The sequence below is a fragment of the Balaenoptera musculus genome, chromosome 11 (genome assembly GCF_009873245.2).
Source record: "Balaenoptera musculus isolate JJ_BM4_2016_0621 chromosome 11, mBalMus1.pri.v3, whole genome shotgun sequence".
NCBI lineage: Eukaryota > Metazoa > Chordata > Mammalia > Artiodactyla > Balaenopteridae > Balaenoptera > Balaenoptera musculus.
The window spans coordinates 69,621,435-69,647,757 of record NC_045795.1 but is presented as its reverse complement, the minus strand read 5'-3'; the positions used below and the strand labels follow the sequence as shown (position 1 = coordinate 69,647,757).

Genomic DNA, 26,323 nt, shown 5'->3' with positions numbered 1-26,323 from the left:
GGGAAAGCTACCCTTTGTTTCTTATCTCCTCACTACGTGTGCTCCCCCTCTACATGCTGCAGAGAGAAGCACTTGTACATATCTTGTGACACCACTACCTCAAAGTGAATTAGACCGTCATTAGATTCCGGTTGGGAAGGCAGACTGTGAGACTGTGTTTCTCAAATGTGAAAACACAATAGCCCAATAAAGCTGGTTTTAAAGAGGCAGGTCCAGATGTTTGCAATTTGGGGGAGAAAGTACAGACCTGATAGAACTGTGTCTGAGTCAGTCCCCGTTTCTCCTTAACGGTGTATATTACAAATTGAAGTGTCTGGAGGTAGCAGCTGTTTAATACTAGCGCCAAATTAGAGACAAGATGGATCTCCTGGATATGAACAATGAGTATTAATTCATACCAGGTAGTCAGCTGAGCTACAACCTCATTTCAATGGCAGAAGCACTAACCACCCCATGTTAAGATGATGATGATGAGCCCAGAATTGGATATTCTCTGCAATCTGGAAATACCTGAAGTGGAACCGGTGCCTCCACAGAAGCTTTGCACAGCAGGGCAAGGCGGGGTCCAGGAGGACTCCCTGCCGTATCAGTTCATCATCCTCCTTGTGAGGCCTCTGAGGGAGCCAACTCTGAGAACCTTCCAGAGACTGAGGAAAGCCACAGTCCAAATGCTACTTGGACAGAAGCACTCGCTTTGTGTCTCGCTTGGCAAGATGCCGTTGTGTGTGTGTAAACAGGCAGGCCTCACTCTTCACACCTTTCTGACATTTCTGAAGGTCCAAGTTCATAAACTTTATAAAAACCTTGATTTGATTCAAGTTTGCTTCTTGGAGGAAGGAGGCTTTCATCAACTGTAGTATACGAGACCAGACAGAAGTCACAGCTTTAGTTAATTCCAAACACAATGCCAAGCTCTGGAAACTTCAGCTATGAAGAGATGTATATTTATAGTTGGCATCTCCATGAGAGAAAGGACTTCATTTGTCTTGCTCACATTATGGCCCCAACACCCTTACGGTGCCTAGCTAGCCCAAGGCAGACACTCAAATACTTGTTGAATCAATGGACAAACTAAAATATACAAAAAGCCTTATATGAATGCAAAAGTTAAATATGATTGGACCCAAGTTCAATTCTATGAATTTATTATAGGGAACTAATCAAGCAAATACGCAAATATTTATATACAGATGCTCATTACAGCATTATTTATAAAAGCAAAAAAAAGGAAAGCAAACTATATTTTCAACAATAAGGAGGTTGAAATGCTCTGTAGCCATCTAAAATATTGTAGAAGAATATTTCAGGGACTACAAGGGTTATCACAACTTGCTATTAATTTTAAAAGACACGGGGCTTCCCTGGTGGCGCAGTGGTTGAGAATCTGCCTGCTGATGCAGGGGACACGGGTTCGCGCCCTAGTCTGGGAAGATCCCACATGCCGCGGAACAACTAGGCCCGTGAGCCACAACTACTGAGCCTGTGCGTCTGGAGCCTGTGCTCCGCAACAAGAGAGGCCACAATTGTGAGAGGCCCGCGCACCGCGATGAAGAGTGGCCCCCCCTTGCCGCAACTACAGAAAGCCCTAGCACAGAAACGAAGACCCAACATAGCAATCAATCAATCAATAAATAAATAAATCTTTAAAAAAAAAAAAAAGACATTTAAAGAAGTTACAATCCACCTTTTTTTAAAGCACATATATCTGATATCACGGCCTTCAGGATAAACACAATGGCATTATAGTGGGTTCTTTTGGTAAAATTACACGTGACTTAAAATTTTCTTCCTTTTGCCTATCAACATTCTTTATTATTTTGTATAATAAGAAATGTTAAAAATGAAAGCATCATTACACAGACAAAGCCTCAATGCTGTAGATGAGCTCCCTCTTCCTAGCATGTCCACATTTGTGGAAGAATTCCAAATTTTGGAATCAGCCTTGAAGCCACCTTTCAATTTGCAGAAATACCAGGTTGCTCCATACGACAGACAGACATGCTATCAAGTGCCCATTGGGTGCTTGACTCTTGACCTGGAGCAGTAGGGACAGTGGAAGAGATGGTCCCTGCCTTCAAGGGAACCAGAAAAACCCACACAATGACACCTCAGAGGGGCAGGCCCTTGAAAGAAAGGAAGAGAGTGGATAGATGAGGCAGAGAGAGCCTGGCAGATAGGAGGAATTCTTGGAAGATAAAAGAACTGAAAACAGTTGGGTGAAATAAGCAGTCTTGGAGCCTCGTGTAGGAGGAGGCCAGGGACAGCCTCTCTTCCTCTTCGGTGGAGCCACCTAGCTACATTCTCCGGGCTGGGCGGATGGCAGGGCCAGTGCTGTCTCCTAGCCCAGCTCCCTAATTGATTCTGCCTGTGCTACAAATGCAACCGACTCGCTAATTAAGGCAGAGCTGATTGAAGCTTGTCCTCATCTGTGGTTATTTCTTCTTTCCACACGTTTGTTGATAGTGACACCGAACAGAGGGGGACCACCCACAAAAACCTTCAACTTCAGAAAATGGAAATGTCTAAACAACAGCAGGCACTGCACTGCTTCAACTCCAGTTTGAAATCTCAGATTATGCGGCTGGTGTTTTTTAAAAGATCCCAATGGAAGCTCCTTCTGGGGTGGTAGTAAAGAAGAGATATACCTCCTCTAGTGGTCAGATAAACTTTCACATCACCACAAGTGAAGCAGAAACAAATTTAACACTGGTTCAAAAAAAAAAAAGACAGAACCCTAAAACTCAGTCTACCTACCTCAAAACTTTGTACAGTAATTCAGAACTCTTTTCTTATTATTATTATGTAGATGTTCTTTTGAAGCCATCTTATAAACAGGTAAAAAAAGAGGAAATATTTATTCTCAGAGCTAATAAATGAGACCAATTCCAGGGTTGGCTTCGCACAGGAACCCATGTTTAGAAGGGCCCAGGTTTAATGATCTGCGGCCACCACCTTGCAATTCTTAACTTTTGGACAAGCGGCCCCTCATTTTCATTTCCCACTAGGCCCTGCAAATTATTTAGCCAGTCCTGATGTCAGCTTGGCTTGGGGCAGACATAGGGACAGGAACTTGGCATTGTATTAGAAGACTGTCTCCATTCACAGACTTTTGTCTCTACATAAATGTCTACTCCTGTTCATCAATGTCTGGTTTTATTTCCCAGTGTCCTAAAAGGCTAAAACAAGAACACAGCATTTTATCCTTAACTGGGAACTGTACACAGAGTCCTTCACAGCTATTAGTTTGATAAGCCAGCTATTAAAATTAGCTGGTGTCAAATATCAGGAAAAATGAAGAGTTTTAGAAGGCATCTCCTAACCATAAAAATATTTAATATTTTAACTCCAAAAATAACTCATACATTTAAGTCAGGTTCCCAAGGCTTGGAATGGAAACAGTAATGAGAGATCAGAAGGTACATGCTCATGAAGCTTCCACATCCAAAAAAATCCAAGGAGAATTGCTAATTTCTGCGGGGTGACTGGAGCAAAAGTTTTGGGGTGTACTAGATCCCAATGATGTCTAATAGTAGGTTCATGGACGGACCACAACAGAAGTACCTGGAAACTTGTTAAAAAACATTCTGAGGCTCCAGGCTGACAGATTCTAATCCAGTAGATCTCCAACGGGCTTAGGAATCTACACATTGTTTAATATTGTTCTTGGGATTCTTAGGCCCAGCTGCCAAGTTTTAATCATTCACCACCTGATGACCAGAATGGGAATTTAGAAATTATTTAAGTCAAAATGCTTTTAGCCAAATGTGACCAGTCTCATCCAACATGATATGTCCATGATGAAAATGTGAGTGAGTGGTCTTGGCTACTCTGGATCACACAAATTCAAGTGTAAGACACTGGGTACACGATCTGGGCATCATCAAAAAATATAGATAGATAGATAAACATTTGATTATCAACAAAATTGAGTGAAGAAACCTCTGGGCAAGGAGGTCCAGTGCAGCATCCTGGGAGCAGAATGACAGGGAGGGCTCCAGACATTGGGTCAGAGCTGCACTCAGTGAACTGCCCCTTCTAAGACCTGCAGCTTCCATGCACGGCTCATTAGATGTACACACGATGAAGCCACGGTGTGGGAGGCTCATACAGCTGGCAAGGAAGGAAAGCCAAAAACAAGTACAGCAGGAGGCTCCATTTATGAGGCAGCTCCCTCAGTGCCTCACAGCATACCCCATTATCTTGGGTACTTGGCAGTCTGTAGTTCCCAAAACCAAACCAGTCCTTGAGAAAAAGCCAGGAATGCAACTTTCTAACTACCCTAGTGGAATGATCATGAGATATCAGTTTCAACCAAGGCACACCGATTTGTGCTAGATGCTCTCCTCCAAGACCCAGCTAGCTGCTAAATGAGGTCAGTCCAGCTCAACCCAGCAAGAGTTTGAGGCAAATACCCTAGAAAGCTGCTAGACATAAAGCAAGTCTTTTAAGTATTACAGATAGAAGAACATCTTCTCTCTCTAAAGATAAGAAGAGGCAGCTACACAAGCGAAAACACCTTCTGCTTTGTGCGCTGAACGCGTTTAATGGAGAGGAGACTGATCTTCAATTAGCAACAGGGCACAAACAATGTGTAAACGGAGCAAGGCTGCAGGAGCTTCCTTCTGTTAGTTTTTGGGTCTTCTACCCAAGTGTGCCATTGTACCTCACTCCCCCAGGGAGGGGACAGGCTGTATCGGACACTGCTTGAGAATGCAGAACTGGCAAGGTTCAGGTCACACAACAGCTCCTTCCTGAGAAATGCCTTCCGTGCCAACTCCTGATTCTAAAGTGTTTCGCGCAACTAACTGGCCACAAACTCGAGGGTTGTGCGCACTCTGTGCCAGCTGGCTTACACCACCAGGGCCTTGGCAGGCAGAGCAGAGGGTCTGGGCCTGGCATCTGGATGATCCTCCCCAGGCTCAGTGATGCAGCTGAGGCAGAGACCCTGGCAGCTCCCTACTGTCCCCAGGCTCTGCCCCTGTGGCCAGTGTGCTAATTAATCCTCAGATGGTCTGGCATCCAGGCCCAGACCTAAGGAACGAGCACAGAGTGAAGTCACGTGGCATTAAAAGCTTCAGGGGGTTTCTCATAGCTCATTTTAACCATGTTTGGCAAAAGTAACAGGTTTAATCCCTCAGAAATAATTGAAGTTAGAGGGCAGACCTAAGGGCTGCTTTCCCACACTGCTGCGGTAATCTGCATATGAAAGTCCATTGTTCTGATGACCAGGTTGGTTTTGGTTTTTTTCTTATTAATTAGTTACTTTATTTGCTTTTAGGCTCCTGTACAGTTAATTTATACATTTAATAGTGATTAATTGAATCAGCTGTACAACCTATTGGGAGCATACAGGCTAATGCATTACACCTGAGGTCGCCTCCCAATTAACAGGGACTGGCCGTAACACCTAAGAGAAATGCTGAACTATCAGACCATTTTTTAACCTACAAAAATAGCAATTTAATAAGGCTGCTCCTAATAGTTTTTTATTCTGATCAAGTCGCCCTAGATTCATTTCATCCAATATAAAATATGAGATTGCAGGGTGTGACTTCCTCTCCCAGAGTTAGTGATGATCCAATGAAAGGAGAGAGAAGATGAGGCTTTAGAAAGTAAGGAGTCGCAACCGAGGTGTGAGGGAGGCATGACTGGGTTCCCATTACCCTGACATTCACAGTGTTCTAGAAGGTTACAGCAGAATAGCTAAGGTGGCTGCACCTGCCACTCAACAAGGCAGGATTTTACAATGTGCTGCACGACCTCTTGCCATTTCTACTTTCTTTTCTATCTTCCCATCAGTGACACCTGCCATAAAAATAACTTGGGTTTTGGGACTTCCCTGGTGGCACAGTGGTTAAGAATCTGCCTGCCAATGCAGGGGACACGGGTTAGAGCCCCGGTCTGGGAAGATCCCACGTGCCACGGAGAAACTAAGCCCGTGAGCCACAACTACTGAGCCTGCACTCTAGAGCCCATGAGCCACAACTACTGAGCCCACGTGCCACAACTACTGAAGCCTGCGTGCCAAGAGCCTGTGCTCCACAACAAGAGAAGCCACCGCAATGAGAAGCCTGCACACAGCAACGAAGAGTAGCCCCCACTCGCCACAACTAGAGAAAGCCTGCACGCAGAAACGAAGACACACGCAACCATAAATAAATAAATTAAAAAAAAAAAACAAAAAACTTGAGTTTTAGTGTAAGATAGGGGTTTCTTGGACATTAGATGCTGGTCAAAAACCTAGACTACAGTCGCGGACAGTATTATTTTTATAAGTGCCTGAAGTGGTCTCTAGGGTAGCCCAGATGCTCTGGGTCAGTCACATTTTACTCACAGATTGTTATATTTACTGATGGCCCAGGACATGTGTGCATCCAAGTGCTGAACTGTTTCTGTGCCACGTTGCAAGGTACAATTCCCATGATTGTTAACTAAATATTTGTGAAATCATGGACAGCACATTCTAGCTTAATGGTTTGAGTATTTCCATTAAAAATGTCAAAAGGTGGATAGCTTGGTGGTATATATGCACATGAGAACTTCATGCAGAAGGGCTGGTCTCTCTAGGAGAGATGCTCTGGGAAGTGGCTTGTTCTGAGAACTGCAGTTTATCCTTCAAATTCTCTATCTTTCTACATGTTAACATTTGGGGCAGAAAAACTTCTTAAGATATCATTAATTATCATTATTACTTAAGTGAATAATCAATTACTCAAATTTGTTAAGATGCTGGCCCTGCAAAACGCCCTAATGCCATTCTCCCGTTAAACTTTCCCAGAGTCCTATGTGATAGTACAGGAAGGAAGGGGACAGTGGATGCTCACCTGTGGATGGGAAGGAAAAGGCAGCTTACAGAGGTGAGGTGACACACACACTGCTCCACAGCTGGTCACCTTGGCCAAACTCACAGCCATGTTAATTTGGTTCTTAACCGTTAGGCATTTCCACCTCTAATATTACTCTTCTCTCTCCAAAATAGAGACTATTGATCTGAAATTAAATTCACCCAATAACTCAAAATTGTCATGCTGAACAGTAACTCTGGTGGATATAGATATATTGCTGTAACTTTTATCAAAATCCTTGACGTTGCTTATGTACTCCCAGTTATTTTATCTAAACCGGTTTTGGTCTTTCCCCCCCCACAAAATTAGACTATCAGCTCCCATTTTTCAACTGTCAGTTTCCCTACCTCTAGCTTTTTCTTTTACTCTCAAGACCTAAGACTTCATGTTAAACTATAGCAGGATGAGAAAATGAATATTCCTTTCTCCATTCACTCACCTATTTAGTCAGTAATATCTGAGTGCTTTTGATGGGCAAGGTCTCCTTCTAAGAGAGGCAGCAGTGACAAAACACAGAGTATGAGTGTCCACAGAGAGATCTTTCAGGTTGTGGGTGAGAGACAGACAAATGAACAAGTAAATAAAAAGAAAGGAACATCTGTCACAAGGGCTCACATGAGTCAGAGCAGGGTAACATGGAGCAGGGGTCAGGGAAGGTGACCTCTGGGCTGGGATCTAACCAAAAAGGAAAGCTTCTACTTCTTTCAGGAGGAGGAGTTAGTGCTGAGGCCCTTAGGAGGTGGGAGTGGGCATGGCGTAGAGCGGGATGACAAAGAAATGAACTCCATGCCCAGAGTGGATGAAGACAGAGCGTAGAGTGGTCGGCAGGCATTGCCCTCACTGAAAAGAAGGTTAGGTTTCATTCTAGGTGGAATGGGAAACCTTGGAAGGGCTTTGATCAGGAGACTGACTTGATCCGATGTGCTCCTTCCTTCCTCCATTCAGTGCTCTTTATGCACAGCCCGGCCCTATGCTGGATGCAGTAGAAACAGTGGTGAATACAAAATCAACCAGGAGGCCCTGGCTAGTGGGAAGGGCGGAGAGAAACCAGATCGCCACGTGGCATCATGGGGAAACCACAGAGGGCACTGTTATTCTATCTGAGCTCAGAGGATGAAAAAGTTAATTGGGCAAAAGAGATGTGGGAGAATAGGAAGGAAAAAAGTTGTATGTTCCAAACAGGGAAAACAGAACACATGTAAGGTTTCAAGAGGGTGCACAATGACTTCTAGGCTATAGGAATTTTAATATGGCTGGAATAGGAAAGAAAGAGGGAAGGAAGGAGGGAGAGAGAGAAAGATGATGGAGGGCAGGGCTGGGGGGAAATGTCATAATAGCAAAAGAGGAGAATGGATAGGCAAACAGGAGGCATATGATGGAAGACTTAATGAGGAGGGGCCCAATAATTCAACATTCCAAGATAAGTTCTAGAGATCTGCTGTACAACGTCATGCTTTTAGTTCACCTAACTATAGACCATCGTCACTCTTTGGTGGTAATATACGTAAACCCACCTTATTCTTGTTTAGAGCTCATTGTGTTATTTTGGATCCAGAAAAATTTATTTACATTTAAGTTATTCCAAATTTTTCTCTGTATTTTTAAATGTACTGTGACATTTTTTAAAGCAATGCAATTCTTACTACATTTTTATTAATTCTGAATTGAATAAAAATGGGTTAGTGTTTGTTCTCTGTGCAATTTTGTCTCCCTTGGTGTTTGGGCAGGCAACATTCACCAGTGTGCAGAGGGCTACTTTCTGCTTACAGTTCATAACATAGCCCTCACTCCCGAAACACTGGCAAATCTGTGCAATGTATACCCATCTGTACACTGGATGCCCATAAAGCCATGGGAAGTGGGAAGTGTTAGAATCCAGGATGACTCTTTTGACAAAGTTCAGGCTGGAAGAAACAATACTGGGGAAAATCCAGCAACTCTGATGTGTATTTTTGTTAATTCATGGAAGTTCAGTGTCTCCTGATCCCGTGGGAAAAGATCAAAACTGTGGAGGAAGATGAGAGTGACATGGGTTTCTAAGATTGGTTGATTTTGCAGCAAATACAAATGAATCTTGAACAGAGCCATGAAATTCAGTGGATTTCAGAACATCTTCATTATAAAACCAGAGAAAAACCATATCACTAATCTTCCTCCCTCCCCCAAGAGAGACCACAGGAGGTTCATTTTAAGGTCTGATGAACGGTTCAGGAGGTCTGAAGTAGATTAGGACGAGAGTTTACTCATTTGAATTCTATATTTAAACTCCAGGCTCAACCAATTTGTCATGGTTACTCTTTCTTTAAAGAAAGAATATTTCCGTTATTTGGTACATCAAGCAGCAAAGCAAAATTCTCTCTAGACAGTAAACAATACTTTGAAAGACAAAAACAAAAACTTAATAGAATCTCAAGATCACTTGTTCAGAGATGATGTATCATGGGCCATGTCAAGCAAAATCACAGGAAATCTGTGAAACAGGACTATTTAGTCTGTCCAAGGCCAGTGTTTTTGCCCTAACATTTTCTTTTATTTCAAGACATCAAGATTCTCTCACTCCTCTTTCAAATTTTTAAGATGAATTTTTATCAAACTCTGTTTTAATTAAAATTATCCAGTTTTGATTTTTCAGGAGGTCACCTAAATATTGGGAAACCAGAGTTAACTGTCATTGGACTGAAGGTACATGACATAATAATCCCAGGTGTCACCTTCTAGAAGCCCTTTCATACCCTTTCATTAACTGCAGGTAGCATTACAGTGGCCACCAGGGAAATCGTCATAAGATGAAAAGGTAAGAAAGACATGATATTTGGCTGTTATGAGAACTTGTCAGGATATATATGGATATTTTGAGTGAAGAATGAAACATCCCAAAGGATTTGGCATATTTTAGTCAGAATTATTTAACTCACAGGATGGAAGGCTGGCATCAACGTGCAGGCACATTGCCCGTTGTACACAGGTTTATACAGAAGGTCATAATCCCCATTCCTATTTCACAAAGAACATGAGAAAATGGCTTCAAAGCTGCCATTCAAGGGATTTGGACTGAACTAGACAGAGTAGTGGGGAATATCAACCCTGGAATCAGATAATTTCACTCACAATCGAGTTCAGGTTATCCTGATTATATTAAAATGTAATGCATTTCATGCTTTTGTTTTCAGTGTTTTGTGGGTCTTCTACTGAAATGAAAAAAAAATTTTTTTCAACCAGAATCCTCTCCCAGGTGGCTTATCTATTCATTCATTCATTCATTCGGAGTTCTACTGAGCATCAACCTCATAGGTACTGACCTAGTTGCCCAGTCTTTTCCTTCTGGAAAACCAAGCAGGTCTGTCCAACACAGGCCTGCCTCCTTGCCACAGCTGTAGACACTGGGACCAGGCTGCTGGCTGGGCTGCTCCAGCCACTGGAGATGCAATTATGGATCCAGAATGTGCACCTAACCTTGCAGAATCAGAGTCCACAAGAAGACACATAGGGGAGGCACTGGAGGGAGCGGGGATGACTCCTGACACCATGTTCAAGGCCTTGGGTGCAGACTTTTCCGCCCCAGGACTTTGCAGTTAGGTGAGGTGATGTAAACTGTCATTTTGCTTTTTATGAATTTGCTAGTCTGTGTCACAGCCACAATGCGAGTCCTTAATGTATGTGGCCTAACATCTATTTGATGATAGAAATGGAAATTGGTTGAAATTAGCCAAAAGAGCTCATCTTTGCTTAAAATATCCCAAGATTCCAATGAAAAATAAATGCTTTGTCTTCTGAGATTTGAGGTAAGAACACTGAAATCCCTTGCCATTAGAAACTGAGCTACAATCAGCACCTTTTTTTAAGACAACTAAAGCAACCTAACACACATTGTTCAACTGCTTGCACTAATTTGATAAAGCCCCTTTTTAAGATCAACTTGTATACTTAATTAAACTCTTTATTTTGAGGTAAGTATAGATCCACATGCAATTGTCAGAAATAACACAGAGAAATGCCTTATACCTTTTACCTAGTATTCTTCCACTGACATGATACAAAACTACAGGATATAGTGATATATATATATATATACACTATCTATATAGTATATAGTGATAGAATATCACAATCAGGGTATTGACACTGATAAAGTCAAGATACATAACAATCCCATCACAACAAGGTTCCCTCATGCTGCCCTTTTATAACCACTGACCTCTCCCCACTCCCAACCCAAACCCCTGGCAACCACTAATTTGTTCTCCACTTCCATAATTTTGTCATTTCAAGAATGTTATAAGAATGGAATCATGCAGTATATATTATTTAGGGATTGGCTTTTTCCACTCAGGATAATTCCCCAAATATTCAAAGATTTGTCCAAGTTATTGTGGGTATGAATAGTTCTCTTTTTTTTAAATTGCTAAGTAGTATTTCATGATATGGATATATCATAGCTTGTTAACTATTCACCTACTGAAGGATATCCGGGTTGTTTCCAGTTTTTAGCTTCTACAAATAAAGCTGCTATGAACATCTGTGTACAGGTTTTTGTGTGAACACAAGTTTTCATCTATCTGAGATAAATGCCCAAGAGTGCAACTGCTGGGTCACATCGTAATTGCATGTTTAGTTTTATAAGAAAGAGCCAAATGTTTCCCAAAGTGGTTGTATCATTTTATGTTCCTTTCAGCAGTGTATGGTATGAGTGATCCAGTTTTTCCACATCCTAGCCAGCATTTGGTGTTTTTTATTATTTATTCATTTATTTTATTCTAGCCATTCCAATAGGTGTGTAGTGATACCTCATTGGGGTTTCAATTTCCCTAGCTAATGATGTTGAATATCTTTTCATGAACTCACTTGTCACCTGTATATCCTCTTCAACAAAATGTCTCTTCATGTCTTTTGCCCATTTTCTATTTATGCTTGGACTCTTGAGTTGGCATTATTTATGTATTCTTTATATACTTGTACTCTATCTATACGTGGTTTACATATAGTTAGTATATTCATATAGATTGCTAGTTCCAAACTATATCTTGGGAGAAGGTATCTGCAAACCACACATTTTTTCATCCTTTCAGCAGGGTCTTTCACATAGAAAAGGGTTTTTTTCTAATTTCAATGAGATCCATTTTATCAAATTTTCCTTTTATGGATTGAGCTTTTGGTGTCAAGCCTAAGAACTCTTTGTCTAGCCCTAGATTTTCTGAAGACTTTCTCTTTTTTTTTCAAAGGGTGTCATAGCTGTACATTTTACATTTAAGTTTTTGATCCATTTGAGTTAAATTCTGTTTAAGTTTCAGTGTTTCAGCCAAGGTTAAATTTTTGTTTGTTTGTTTCCTCTTCCTTATGGATGTTCAATTGCTTTGGCACTATAGGTTGAAAAGGATATTGTCCTCCATTGAATTGTCTTTGCACTCTTATAAAAAATCAGTTGAGCATATTTGTGTGGGTATATTTCCGTGTTCTTTCTTCTATTCCATTGATCTATACGTCTACTCCTCCATCAATACCACACTGTCTTAATTACTGTAACTATGTAATAGGCCTTAACATTGGGTAAACTGATTCCTCCTACTTCCTTCTTTTTCAAGATTGTTTAATATTCTAGGCCCTGTGCCTTTCTATGTAAACTTTAGAATACTCTTGTCTATGTCTATAAAAACCTTGCTGTAATTGACAGGAATTGCATTAAATCACAAAACATTTATTGATTAAGTTCGCCATCTTATATGGGCCCAGGTTGTAGCATCCCAAAGCAATTACAATAGTAACATCAAAGATGACTGATCACAGATCACCATAACAAATGTAGTAATAATGGAAAAGTATGAAATATTGTGAGAATTACCAAAATGTGACACAGAGGCATGAAGTGAGCACATGCTGTTGAGGAAATGGTGGCAATAGAATTTCTTGACGCAGGGTTGCTACAAACCTTCAGTTTGTGAAAAACACAATATTATTGCAAAGTGCAATAAACTGAAGCAAAATAAAATGAGGTATGCCTGTAATTAATTTCTGCTCTTTATTATTTCCTTCCTTCTGTTTGCTTTGGGTTTATTTTGCTCTCCTTTTTCTAGTTTCTTTTGTTAGGAAGTTAGATTATTAATTTGAGGCTTTCCTCTTTAATATAAGAATTTAGTGTTATAAATTTCCCTCTGGATGCTGTAATAGCTTTGTCCCACATATTTTGATACACTGTCTTTTCATTTTCATTCACTTTTATATTTTTAAAATTTCCTTTAAGACTTCCTCTTTAACCCATGAATTATTTAGTAGTATATTGTTTAATTTCGAAATGTTTAGAGATTCTTCTGATGTCTTTATGTTAATGATTTCTAATTTGATTCCATTATAATTATAAAAAATACTCTATCATTTTAACTCTTTCAAAGTTGTTGAGGTTTGTATTATGACCCAGGATCTGTTTTATCTTGGCTAATGTTCCATGGGTACTTGAAAAGAATGTATATTCTGCTGTTGTTGGGTAAAGCCTTCTATGAATGGTATCTGTATCTTATTGGTTGATGGTGTTGTTCAGTTCCTCCATATCCCTGCCGATTTTCAGTTTGTCTAGCATTCATGACTGTGAAGTGTACAAGTCCCCAACTATAACTGTAAGTTCTTCTATTTCTACTCTCAACTCTTTTAATTTTTGCTTCATGTGTTTTGAAGATCTGTAGTTTGGTCCAAACATATTTAGAATTGTTATTTCTTCCTGGTGGATTGACCATTTTATCATTATGTACTGTCCCTCTTTGTCTCTAGTATCTTTCTTTGCTCTGAAGATGACTTTACCTCATATTAATATAGTCACTTCTATTTTTTAATGTTTGCATAGTATATCTTTTCCCATACTTTTACTTTCAACATAACTATGTCACTGTATTAGAAGCAAATTTCTTGTAGTAAGCATATGGTTGGGTCATTTTTTTAAAATCTACTTGGCCAATCTCTATCTTTCAATTGGTGTGCCTAGATCATTTATGTTTAAGATAATTAGTGATATGTTAGGGATTAAGTCTGCCACTTTATCTCTTTTTCCTGTTCATTTCCTCTGTTTCTCATTTCTATTTCTCTTTTCTTACATTTCTGTGAGTTACTTTTTAAGTATTCCTCTTTTTATTGTTTTCTTAATGGTTGCTCTAGGTACTATAATATAAATATGTAATTTATCACAGTCTATTGGTATTAGCATTTATCACTTACAGTGAAATGTAGAAATCTTACTTCTAATTAGGTCCCTTTACCTTCCACACTTTCAAATATAATTGTCTTAAGAATTTCCTCAACAAACATTGGGCACCATCAGATGATGCTATAATTTTTGTTTCAACTATCAAATATGATTTAAGAATCTCCTGAGGTGTGGAGAAAAGGGAACCTTCTTACACTGCTGGTGGGAATGTAAACTGGTGCAGCCACTATGTAAAATAGTATGGAGGTTCCTCAAAAAACTAAAAGTAGAGTTGCCATATGATCCAGCAGTCCCACTCCTGGACATATCCCAGACAAAACTATAATTTGAAAAGATACATGCACCCCTATGTTCATAGCAGCACTATTTACAATAGCCAAGACATGGAAACAACCTAAATGTCCATTGACAGATGAATGGATAAAGAAGATGTGGTATACCCCTTGCACTGTCGGTGGTAATGTAAACTGATACAGCCACTATGGAGAACAGTATGGAGGTTCCTTAAAAAAACTAAAAATAGAATTACCATATGACCCAGCAATCCCACTACTGGGCATATACCCAGAGAGAACCATAATTAAAAAAGACACATGCACTACAATGTTCATTGCAGCACTATTTACAATAGCCAGGTCATGGAAGCAACCTAAATGCCCATCGACAGACAAATGGATAAAGAAGATGTGGTACATATATACAATGGAATATTACCCAGCCATAAAAAGGAATGAAATCGGGTCACTTGCAGAGACGTGGATAGACCTAGAGTCTGTCATACAGAGTGAAGTAAGTCAGAAAGAGAAGAACAAATATCATATATTAACACATATATGTGGAATCTAGAAAAATGGTACAGATGAACTGGTTTGCAAGGCAGAAATAGAGACACAGATGTAGAGAACAAACATATGGATACCAAGCGGGGAAAGCAGGGTGTGGTGGTGGTGGGATGAATTGGGAGATTGGGATTGACATATATACACTAATACGTATGAAATAGATAACTAATAAGAACCTGCTGTATAAAAAAATATCATAAAATAAAATTCAAAACAAAAAGATGTGGTATATATGTGGTACACACACACACATACACACACACACACACACACACACACACACACACAGTGGAATATTACTCAGCCATTAAAAAGAATGAAATAATGGCATTTGCAGCAACATGGATGGACCTAGAGATTATCATAATAAGTGAAGTGTCAGAAAGAGAAAGACAAATAGCATATGATACCACTTGTATGTGAAATCTAAAATACGACACAAATGAACTTATCTATGAAACAAAAACAGGCTCACAGACATAGAGAACACACTTGTGGTTACCAAAGGGGGGAGGAATGGGAGAGGGAAGGATGGGGAATTTGGGATTAGTAGATGCAAACTATGATATATAGGAAGGATAAACAGCAAAGTCCTACTGTATACCACAAGGAACTATAATTTAATATCTTGTGATAAACCATAGTGGAAAAGAGTATGAAAAAGAAAAAGAATATGAAAAAGAATATATTGATATGTATAAATGAGTCGCTTTGCTGTACAGCAGAAATTAACACAACATCGTAAATCAGCCATACTTCAATAAAATTTTTTAAAAACCTCCTGAGAGTTAAGATACTATATCATACTTACTTCTATATTTAACCATTTCTATATTCTTTCCTTTTTTTTTTTAATTTATTTGGCTGCACCGGGTCTTAGTTGCAGCACATGGGATATTCGTTGCCATGTGCGGGCTCTTAGTTGCGGCATGCACACGCTGTATCTAGTTCCCTGACCAGGGATAGAACCCGGGCCCCCAGCACTGGGAGGGTGGAGTCTTAACCACTGGACCACCAGGGAAGTCCCTATATTCTTTCCTTTCTGAAGTGTCAAGCCTTTTTCTGTTATTTCCCTTCTGTTTGGAGAAATTCTCTAACCATTCTTTAAGGGTAGGTTTGCTGGCAACAAATTCTCAGAGTTTTCCTTCTGAGCATGTCTTTATTTCTCCTTCATTCATGAAGAGTATTTTCACTGAACATAGAATCCTAGGTTGACAGTTCATTTCTTTCAGTACTTGAAAAATGCAACGCCACTTCCTTCTGGTCTCCATTGTTTCATATGAGAAATCTGCTGTTATTCAAATTGGTAATTTAAATAATGTGTCATTTCCCTCTGGTGGATATCACTTTTTTTTCCTTGTGTAATTATATTTAATTATAATGTCTTCCCATGGATTTACTTGGATTTATCCTATTTGGAATTTACTCAGCCTCTTGAACATGCATGTTTATGCCTTTCACTAATTTGGGGAGGTTTTCAGCCAATATATCTTCAAATATCTATTCAGTCCCACTCTCTCTCATCTCCTGAGACTTTTATGACATGAATGCTAGCCCTTTTGCTGTCCCACATGTCCCTGAGACTCTATTCATTTTGTTCCAATCTATTTTCTCTCTGTTGCTCAGGCTGGATAATTTCTATTGATCTGTCCTGAAGTTTACTAATTCTATCTGCTGTCATCTCCACTCTACAATTGAGCTGATCCAGTGAGCTTTTTATTTTGGTGACTGTATTTTTCAGTTCTATAATTTCCACTTGGCTCTTTTTTATAACTTCTATTTCTTTACCGAGATTTTATATTTTTTCATTTATTTGAAAAATAAATGAAAAAGAGAATTCTTAATTGCTTTTGAAACAATTTAATTAAAAAAATTTTTTTTAATTTAATTTTAAATTTAATTTTAATTTCAACATCTGATTCCTGTCAATATTGGCGTCTGTTGATTGTCTTTTACATTTATGTTGTGACTTTTCTTGTTCTTGGGATGACAAGGAATTTTTAATTGCATTCTGGGCATTTTGGATTATATACAGTGAGACTCTGGGTCCTATTTAATCAGTTTTCTTGGCAGTCAATCTCTCTGTTGAGGTGTGGCACAAGGGCCAAGTGGTTGTGGGTGGGGTGGAAGACCAACTTCCTGTTTAGCCCTGCTGAAACTGTGGACAGTTGGTCTATTGGTTGCTCCATTGGTGTTTGGCTGGAATAGGAAAGGTACTGTCACAAAAGGATTTTATTGTTAGGCCATTCTTTCCCTGGTCCTTTGACTAAAGGAAACAGGCTTTTCTTGGAAGTTTGTTTTTCTGTTTGTTTGTTTTTGTCTATGCCTGTTGTTGGCCCAGGTGGGAAGCTTCTGGAGTGCTCTATTTGGGAACAGATTCTATTATAAAACAGATATTGATTCTATGGGAATCAATAAAAAACCCAGGGAACTCACTTCCATGTCTTTAAGTCTAGGCAGTTCCCCTTCTTTCTACCTTGCAGGTCTTCCTATACTCGTTTGTGGGGTTACGTCCAGGATTTTTCAGTTGTAAGGGGAGGGATCTGATTAAAATATGACTACTCCATACTGGCAGAATAAAAAGTCTGGATTAGTTTTAATACAAATGACTTCAATCTTCAACATTCATAAGTTCAAAGGAGATTTTAAATAAATTCTTAGCTCACTTTCTCTAACAATTTTTTCATTCATTACACTTCATATCTCCAAATACCACACTGCCCTTGTTCATCGGGGAAGCCACTTGAAGGAAGCATTTTAAGCATCTTTTCTATTTAATGTTGTAAGCACCATCAGTGGACACCTATTTAAGGTTCTGGGAGATATTCCAATGCTACAAAATTGGGAAGGGGGTGAACTCTAGAGCCAGGCAATGGCCAAACAAAGAGAAAGTCTCTAGAGAAATCTGGCTGTAAGTTTGTTATTTTCTTCCTACCTTGGCCGAAAAAATGACCATGAACAAACATTCCCTGGATACACTTGTTCTTTGAACTATAATGTACTTGCTTCTCTCTCCTAAAAGCAAAGCTGATTATAGTGGTGCTTCCCCCTCAGATTGAAGTTTGGACATTAACTCTTGTATAATTTGTCCTTCTCACTCCGTGTTCCAGTTCTAGTGCATTTCTCCCAATCCTCTATTGTTCACTCCCTCAGAGGTGCCCAAACTTCTACCACCTGCATCTAGGATAGCACCAATGGCACTCCCTGCCCATTTGGGCCAGAGGTTCTTCCCAGCACATGCACAGTACATCACAGAGAGCTACCTTGGCCATTGTCCTCAGTCACCTCATGGGGATCTGCTCTCCAGGGGAGGAGCATTATTTTATTGTACCCACATGGCAGGTACAACAAAACAATGTGAGTAATGATAGCTATGAGTCCCAGGACGTGTGACATTGTCGCAGCCACAGCTACACTTTCAACCTAAATTGTCATTTGGCCCTGTAGGGGTGATTGGTGGTGGCTGTGATGGTTGTACTGACAGATTTAAGGGTGGCCAAAGGAAAACAGAATTTTATAGAAACCCACTGTGCAAATTTTCCAAGAATGCTCCAACTGGAAAGGAAACTTGTATCCCATTTCCTAAGTTCCTCCATTAACATATCTTCCTTTTGTTCCAGGCAATATATTTATGAAGCAGGCAATGCTCGGAGCATTAAGGATACAGCAGAGAGTGACACTGTCCCTATCCTTGTAAAGCTTACCTTCTAATCCAGGAGTCAAGTTACCCCAATATCTACCCCAACAGTTATTTAATCAATTTTATTAAGTGCAAGAAGAGATATAACAAGTGGGTTCAACTTTCTTTGAAATTACAGCAAGAGCCATATTCTTTCAATGGTGTCAATATGGGTGAAAAGCACAACACAGGATGTGCTTAGAGCAAAGAAAAAGAAAATCAATGTGATTGTTTCAGAACTAGCGAGCATCTGAACTCAATATAAGTATTTTACTTTCATGATTTTATTTGGGCCTCTTCATAAATGTTCTACACACTGGGGTTCCAAGGCCCTAAATGAAAGGGCAGTACATTTGGTGAGTTTCTAAATACTAGGACAGAATTACTGTAATTGATCACTGTGAGGGAGATGGGTGTGCCATGACCCCTGATGCACCCGTCCAGCGGCAGGCCCTACCTCCTTGTTTGTCCTGTCAGCTTGCACCAACGTTCCATTCAGGCAAGGTTCCACGTAGTGAAGCTCCTCGTTATACTGAAAAGGGAAAAACAGTCAAGAGGAAACACTTAATTAAGCATTTAAAGGGTACACAATAATTTAAGGATACACACACACACAAACAAAAAAGCAGCACGATCACAGGCTCATTTCATTTACATAAGGTGACTTTCTCAATCAGTGCCCCTACAAAAAAATTGTGCTTAAGTGCAAAGACATACTTTATTCATTTCTTGTTTGAGGGGGAAACGTGTAGAGCACATATTGGTAGATGGCAGTGTTCAGGGTGTACACAGTTAACTGATAATCCTTCAGGGGTGACTCCAAACATAGGGGCTCCCGGGGCATGGTTAACAGTGCATGGTCCAGCTGAGAGCTAAAGAGCATTCCACAGAATTCCCTGGAGGTCCAGTGGTTAGGACTCTGTGCTTCCACTGCAGGGAGCACAGGTTCGATCCCAGGTCAGGGAACTAAGATCCCATAAGCCGCATGGTGAGGCAAAATAAATAAATAAAGAGCACTCCAAACTTGGGCGGATAGGGCTCCAGCTCTGCCTTTGGTTTCATGGAGCTACGGAACCCATGTGCGGGTCACATGTGAGTGAGTACAGAATGTTGGAAAGGAGGGGCCTGGATGTTCCCCTATAAGAGGCTTTGCAGGTGTTGGTCAGAGCACTGCACATGCCCAGTGACACCACTGTCCACACAGGTCAATGCCAGCCTTCCCATCATTTTTGATTCCAGAATACCCAGATTATGAAAGCTTGTTTTTGTCCAAAGCTCACAGCTAGGAAGAGAAAATTTGAATGGTCTTATTTTAATTTCTCTCATCAAGCATGGTTCTCTGCACTGTAGCTAGGTTGGGACATTCCCAAACACAAATCTAATCATGCCCCCTCTTGTCAATGCCATTCAGAGCTCCCCACTGCTCTGCAGAGGAACCTTCCCAGGGCTTGGCAGGGCTCTGGCCACTCGGCCCTGTTGACCTTTCTAGCATCTTCACTCATTAGCCCTCCCCATAAACTCGGCACCAGCCAGCCCTAATTCCCTTTCTGTCCTCTGAGATGACCCATCTTTTCCTTCAGGCCTTCCACAACTGGGCCTTCTGCCTCAAGCCCTCCTTTGGCATCTCCCAGCTGATGCCTGTTCATCCTCTGGGCCACCTCACTCCTGCCTCCTCTGGGAAGCTGCCTCTGTTGCAAGAGAGGCTCCGCTCCTATCTATTCCAAAATTTTAATTGCCTGGTGCCTGGATCCTTCATCACAATGTGGGACCACATCAGTAGGGTCTATGTCTGGTTCCTCAGTGTATTCCCTGTGACAAGCACAGGTCTGGACCCAGAGTAGGTACTGGGGAACAATTTGTTCAATGAGAGTATCATGGCATTTCCACTTTAGCGACCAAAGGCCCAGCCCAGAGCTCCAGAGGGAAGGGACCAAAACCATCTCTCACAGGGCCAGCCTGCGAGCAAAGTCTGGCTAAGAAGTTTGGACTTTAAGCCTAGAGGCAGTGAGAACCATAGGCTGTGGGCAGGGGAGTGGGTGAAATAAAGAGATCAGCTTGGGACAACTACTCTAGACACACTGCAGGGACAGACTGCAGAGGACCAGACTGGCAGCTGCTGCAACAGTGACTAAGATGTATCAGGTTTCACCTACCAAGATGTTTAATAGAAAGTACGGGTAGTGATGACACTAATATTTACAACTAACTGTTAGTGAGCATTTCCTTTATCTAGACACAGGCTAGACTTCATTCACAGGATACCTCAACCTCAGGTAGTTAAGTACTTCCAATCACTCCCCCTTTACAGATGGGAAAACAGAGGCCGAGTAAGGATGATCAACTTGCCCAAAGTCACTGAGGAGTACATGGGGTGGAGTCCAGATTCAAACCCAAGCAGTTTGACCTCCCAACCACTGACCCCAGGACCTCAGAGCCCCCAATTTCTCCTCTCTGGCCCCTAAGCCTATGTTTCCTATCAATCTGACTTTTCCTCCCTCTTTCATCTTTGTTTTTAGTCACATAAAACCATCAGAAAAATTATAGCTCAGTGGACTTAGAGCTGGGATGAGGCATGGAGAAAAAATAGATTTATGCAATTCTGAAATCAGCTGTCGACAAATGGAATGTCATCTCAGGATCCAGGAAGCAACTGCACAGTCTAACCTGAAGAAATGCTTCTCCAAAATTCTCAGTCCAGGGAATTCCCTGGCAGTCCAGTGGTTAGGACTCCGCACTTTCACTGCTGAGGGCCTGGGTTCAAACCCTGGTTGGGGAACTAAGATCCTGCAAGCCGCACAGTGTGGCCAAAATAAAATAAAATAAACAAAACTCTCAGTGCATATAAAACTGACACTGGAAGTTGCTGGGGAAAAAAAAACCGAAAAAAACCCAGCCATTTTTCCCCTCCTCCACCTCCCTCACTGACTGATTTGGTTCAGGGTGATAATATGCCCATTCCTAAAGCTTAATTCCTTTCATTCCTGAAGCATAATCAGTCTTAGGCAATCACAGCTATTTGGTCCCGCTCTGTTGGATACAGGCTTTCATAGCATGTCTTGCAGCTGCGGGTGGTCAAGTAATCCATTCCCAGCCAATGAAACATAAGGAGTAGTTTTCTGGGCAGTTTCAATGAAATTTTTTTTCTTGCCATTAAAGGAAAACACTTCTACATCCACTGCCTTCCTTCCCTCTTGAGATGCTATTGTGGAGCTGCAGCAGCCATTTTGCAACCATGAGGTTGCAAAGGTTGACAAGGTTAAGAACGGAGAGCAAGGCTCAAGGAAGACAGAGCAGGAAGATAGAGCCAATGTGGGGTCTTGTTGACACTGCTGAACCACTGTACCAAACTGCAGCTGCCCTCCTTGAGGCTTCTTCCATGAGATTATGAAACACCTATATACTGAAGCAACTTTTATTCAATTGTTCTGTAACTTGCAGCCCAAAACTTTCCAACTCCATTTTCCAGGTAAATTTTAAAACTTTATCTACATTCTACCTGATACACATTCACAATGTTGATTCCTGGGGTTCTATACTCTGAGGTAGCAGTCAGGACACTTGGGTCCAAGGCCCGCCCCTGCCATACACTCAGTGTGTGACCTTGGGGAAGTCACTAAACCTCTCTGATCCCAGGTCTTATGCATAAGGTGCTAATTCATCTTCTGTTTACCCTCCATGGGCCCCTGTGAGGATCCAATGAGGCAAAATACCTGAAACTGCTTTGTTATATAAAGGCCTGTATATGTGGGGGACCAGAGAGGGGCTTACAAGTAAAGAAGACCAAGAAGTTCTTGCCCTCATCAGGGAGGAACATGTGCAGTAATCAAAACCATGCTCGCCGTCACTGTGCAAGCCCTGGCCACAGTGGAGGAATCTGCTCTTCTGAACCCCCGCCAGCTTGTTAGTGGCATCATCCAAGCTTGCAGTTAACTAATTTCCCTTGACTGCATCAGGACAAAACTATGCTGAGCAATCTGGACTGTATCACCAAAGGGAACGGGGCTCAGCCGTCTGTGTGAGGGAATGGTGCACACCAAGCAGCTGTGCCAAAGAGGCCCATGGGCTGTGTATGCTCACCACGCTACCCAGCATTCCTCCAGAGGGGGACACCAAGGGTGCCCTGCATGTAGAACTGCTCCCAGGCTCCCAGCAGTTCTCCTTTTGGAAACCTTTCCATTTCTGCATTTTAATGGATGGCCCCTAGATTTCCACTTTGTGAAACAATGTGAGATGGCCAAGTCAATTTACAACTGAAGATCTGGTCACCTCTAGTGCTAAGATACAGTGGCCTCCTTCAGCTCTCCTTCATCCCTACTTAAACAATCAGATATCAATGGTCTAATAGAAAAGGATGCAATGCACATCATCATTAGCCAGATGCAATGTTCTTCTGCCATTTGTTTTTGCTCCCTCCCACTACCAAGAGTGAACCCCAGGGAGGCACTCAACCACCCCCTACTCTCCCCAAACATTTTAGTCCTTCCTGCAAGTTTCTGGGAAATTAGAGGAGTATCTTAGCAGGATAGGAGAGAGCCCAGGCAGCCCTAGAGATGGTCTACCCAGCCCACTAAACATGTGGTGAGGAGATGGACAAAGAACTTTCACCCTTTAAAGAGCTTAGAATCTACCACATAGACTCAGGGCCTCAGTCACTGTCAGTTTTCTTCTCCCTTTCTCCTGGCTGGTTGGCTCTTCTCCTCTGATTCACACAAGGGTAGAGCAGTAGAGCTAAAGCAACTGCGGCAAACAGGGTGGGTTCAAATCTGGGCTCAGACACACACTAGCTGGGTGACCTTGGCCAAAGCATCTCCACTCTTTGGTGTCAGTGTTCGTATTGGGGGGATGGGGATTGTAACTGCATCTTTCTAACGAACTCACCATGAGGATGAAATGAGATGGTTCAGTAAAGAGTCAACAGAGAAGCCGCATGTAAGAAAGTGTCTGGGTGTACGAGCACATGAAAGAAAATATTTATGTGAGTGTGCTGTGTGCTACACAGAAAGACTGACAGTTGGTACTTGCTAAGTAGGAAGGGGGTGTTGGGGCGATGGCCATGACTTACTCTTGGGAACAGGGCTCACGTACCCCTGACCTCTGCAGAGAGCACAGACTGCATTCGTTGGAGAGAAGCGCTGCTTCAACAGGCACATGTGACTTTCTAAATACCTGAGACAGAAACCACCACATTGTGTGGCTGTACACTGCCCCACCCCAGGCCACACTCTGAACCCTCCCAATCACCTGGGTCTTTGGCAGACAGGGAGCCAAGACAGAGCTGCCAGCCTACTGCCAAATACCAGCCGGGAAGGTATCTGCCATGAAACCCTTTGTTCATTTGCTCCCTGAATATTAACTAAGCACCTGCCATGTGTCAGGGATATCAAACACTGGCTAAATTTGCACATGATCATCACTGTGGAGTGATCATGGACCACTTTTTCTTACTTTTATTAGTAAAAGAATGTGCTCAATAATGTTTGCTTTTCCTTTTCATGACAAAAAAGTGCTTATTTGTGATGTTGCCATGGTCCATCCAAAAAAAAAAAAAAACAGCCTCAAGAGAAACCCATGCTATTCAGGCCAACCACCAAACTCTAGGCTCTGACAGCAAAGAATACATCATCATCTGCCTTTTCTTTCCTTTTGCCCAATCTCTGGAAGTACTCCCAACATCTCGCATTTTAAAGACACAGCAAAATCCTCAATGGGAATTTTAATGAGGAAAGCCAAGTTTCATTCAATGAATGGCCAGAACTTTTGGGAGAAGAATCTAAAAACAAAGAACAAATGGGCTGGGCTCACCCACCAAGATTCATGCAAGCTTCGGCATTGGTGTAGAACAGTGTCACATGTTGGTTCATGTAAATCTCAGCCCAGAGACTGGAGAGCAAAGGACAGCTGACTGGGCTCTGGATGATACTGGGGATTCTGAACCCTCCTTAACGTTGGAAGCTGGACATGATTAATGAAAGCAACGCAGCTTTCAGGCCTAACAAAAGAAGATCAACAGTTGCCTTTAAGGATAATGAGGAAAGACCTCATGAAGAAGGGAGAGACTTTAGGGAACATGTGGACACGTCACCCTGCAGCAGAGACTCCTTCCATGTCTTCCACTGCCTTCAGGGGATGTACCAGTTCCTCTACGTGGCTGACCAGACTTGCTTGATCTGGACCGCCCCTCTCAATCCAGTACCATTCTTTTCCCCATCACCCCCACCTACCCACTCTCTCTGCCTCCCACATTCACCCCCACTCCACTATGTCCAGTCACTGAACTCCTTTCGGTCAAGCCAGCCAGGCCTGTACTTCCTGGGGGTGGGAGAGAACTTACTACAACCTGAAAATAGCACTTTCCTCCTCAACTGTTATTCTCCTTTTTCCTGCCCTACCTCATTGCATATGCCTGGCTAATGCCTACTTATCTTAAAGTGTTCACTTCGTCATCGCTTCTTCCAAGAAGCCATCACTGAGCCCCCCGTTGGCTGCATGTTCCAGCTTTGTGCTCTCTAAGCCTCCCCCGCCCCGACCCAACCCTCTCTGAGAACTGCTCTGTCCACACTCGACCGTGAGCACCTGCTTCCTGGTTGCATCCACATCCAGAGCACACACATACACACAAAACCTCAACAGTCCATGCGGGAAGACAACCTGTCTTCCTGATCTACAAAAGCGCCTCAGTACTTAACTCTTAGCTCTCAATAGTATTTGTTGAATAAATAAATAACCAGAACAAAGAAATGAAAGGCAAAACTGAAGATCACTGATGGCAAAGATAGAAAACAAAGCCAAGAGAAGAAAAAAATAGTTGACACAAAGACAAAAAAATAAATAAACTAATATGATAAGAATCTCTAGCCTCTTTGTAAAACAGGTAATAAACAAAAAGTAAAGGAAGTAAATGCATACGTTTTAGAGAGCCACTAAGTTCCACAACAAAAAAAAAAAAATATATATATATATATATATACACACACATATATATATAGAATTAAAGTACTGGCATGCTCATACAATGCAAGAATCTGCTGTAGAATTGCTGGAACTCCATTAAATCTTTTATGGTTTATTGGTGCACTTTTGATTAAATAACCTTTAGAATGAAAAGGGTAGAGTTATGTAATGAAGCAGATGAATCCACAATATTTTCACAACACAAGGCATCCCAGGGATCTTTTGCATTACAAAAGCTTCTTGTGTAATTTGAAACACGACTGGACGTAATTAGCAGTACAGAAAAAATGAGCACCGAAAGAAAATACCATCCTCATACCTTTTAATACGGAATCGATTACTTTAAAAAGCAATCCACAGCAGGCAAAGCACTGGAGAAACGGTTCTAAAGAAAATTCTGCAAATTAAAACCAGGGCACCAGAAAGTTCTGGGTTGAACTAACAAATGATGCTCTTCTCTATTCAACTCTGCACAAACACGGGCTACAGGAGGCATTTAAATTGATTTAACAATATCAGCCCAGTTAATACTGTGTTCATTTAATGCATGGCTTAGGCTTCTGTAAATCATTTTTCTAACTTCAGCATGGAACAGAATTAGCACCCTCATTTTTATGATAATATTGTTAATTTAATGCATGGCTTGGAGTTAGTAGACTTCAAAGTGAATCCGAAAAAATATGGCTTTTCTCTTGTCAGAGACATCTCTCTTCATGCACCAGTGGTCTGATCTTAAATTTTAACTTCAACTGCACAAAATCACTCTCATATTTCAACTATTCTTCATAATTCAATCATTTAGTTCATTGTCTTAGATTGA

At 41.3% G+C, this 26,323-nt stretch overlaps 1 protein-coding gene across 1 annotated transcript in view; it reads right to left on the bottom strand.

Annotated features, from left to right (window-relative positions):
- The window catches only part of CACNA2D3 (calcium voltage-gated channel auxiliary subunit alpha2delta 3), a 768,110-nt gene that overhangs the window by 380,094 nt on the left and 361,693 nt on the right, over window positions 1–26,323 (bottom strand). Inside the window, 1 exon segment of the mRNA XM_036869418.1 lies at window positions 19,010–19,084. Coding sequence (XP_036725313.1) covers window positions 19,010–19,084 — 75 coding nt within the window.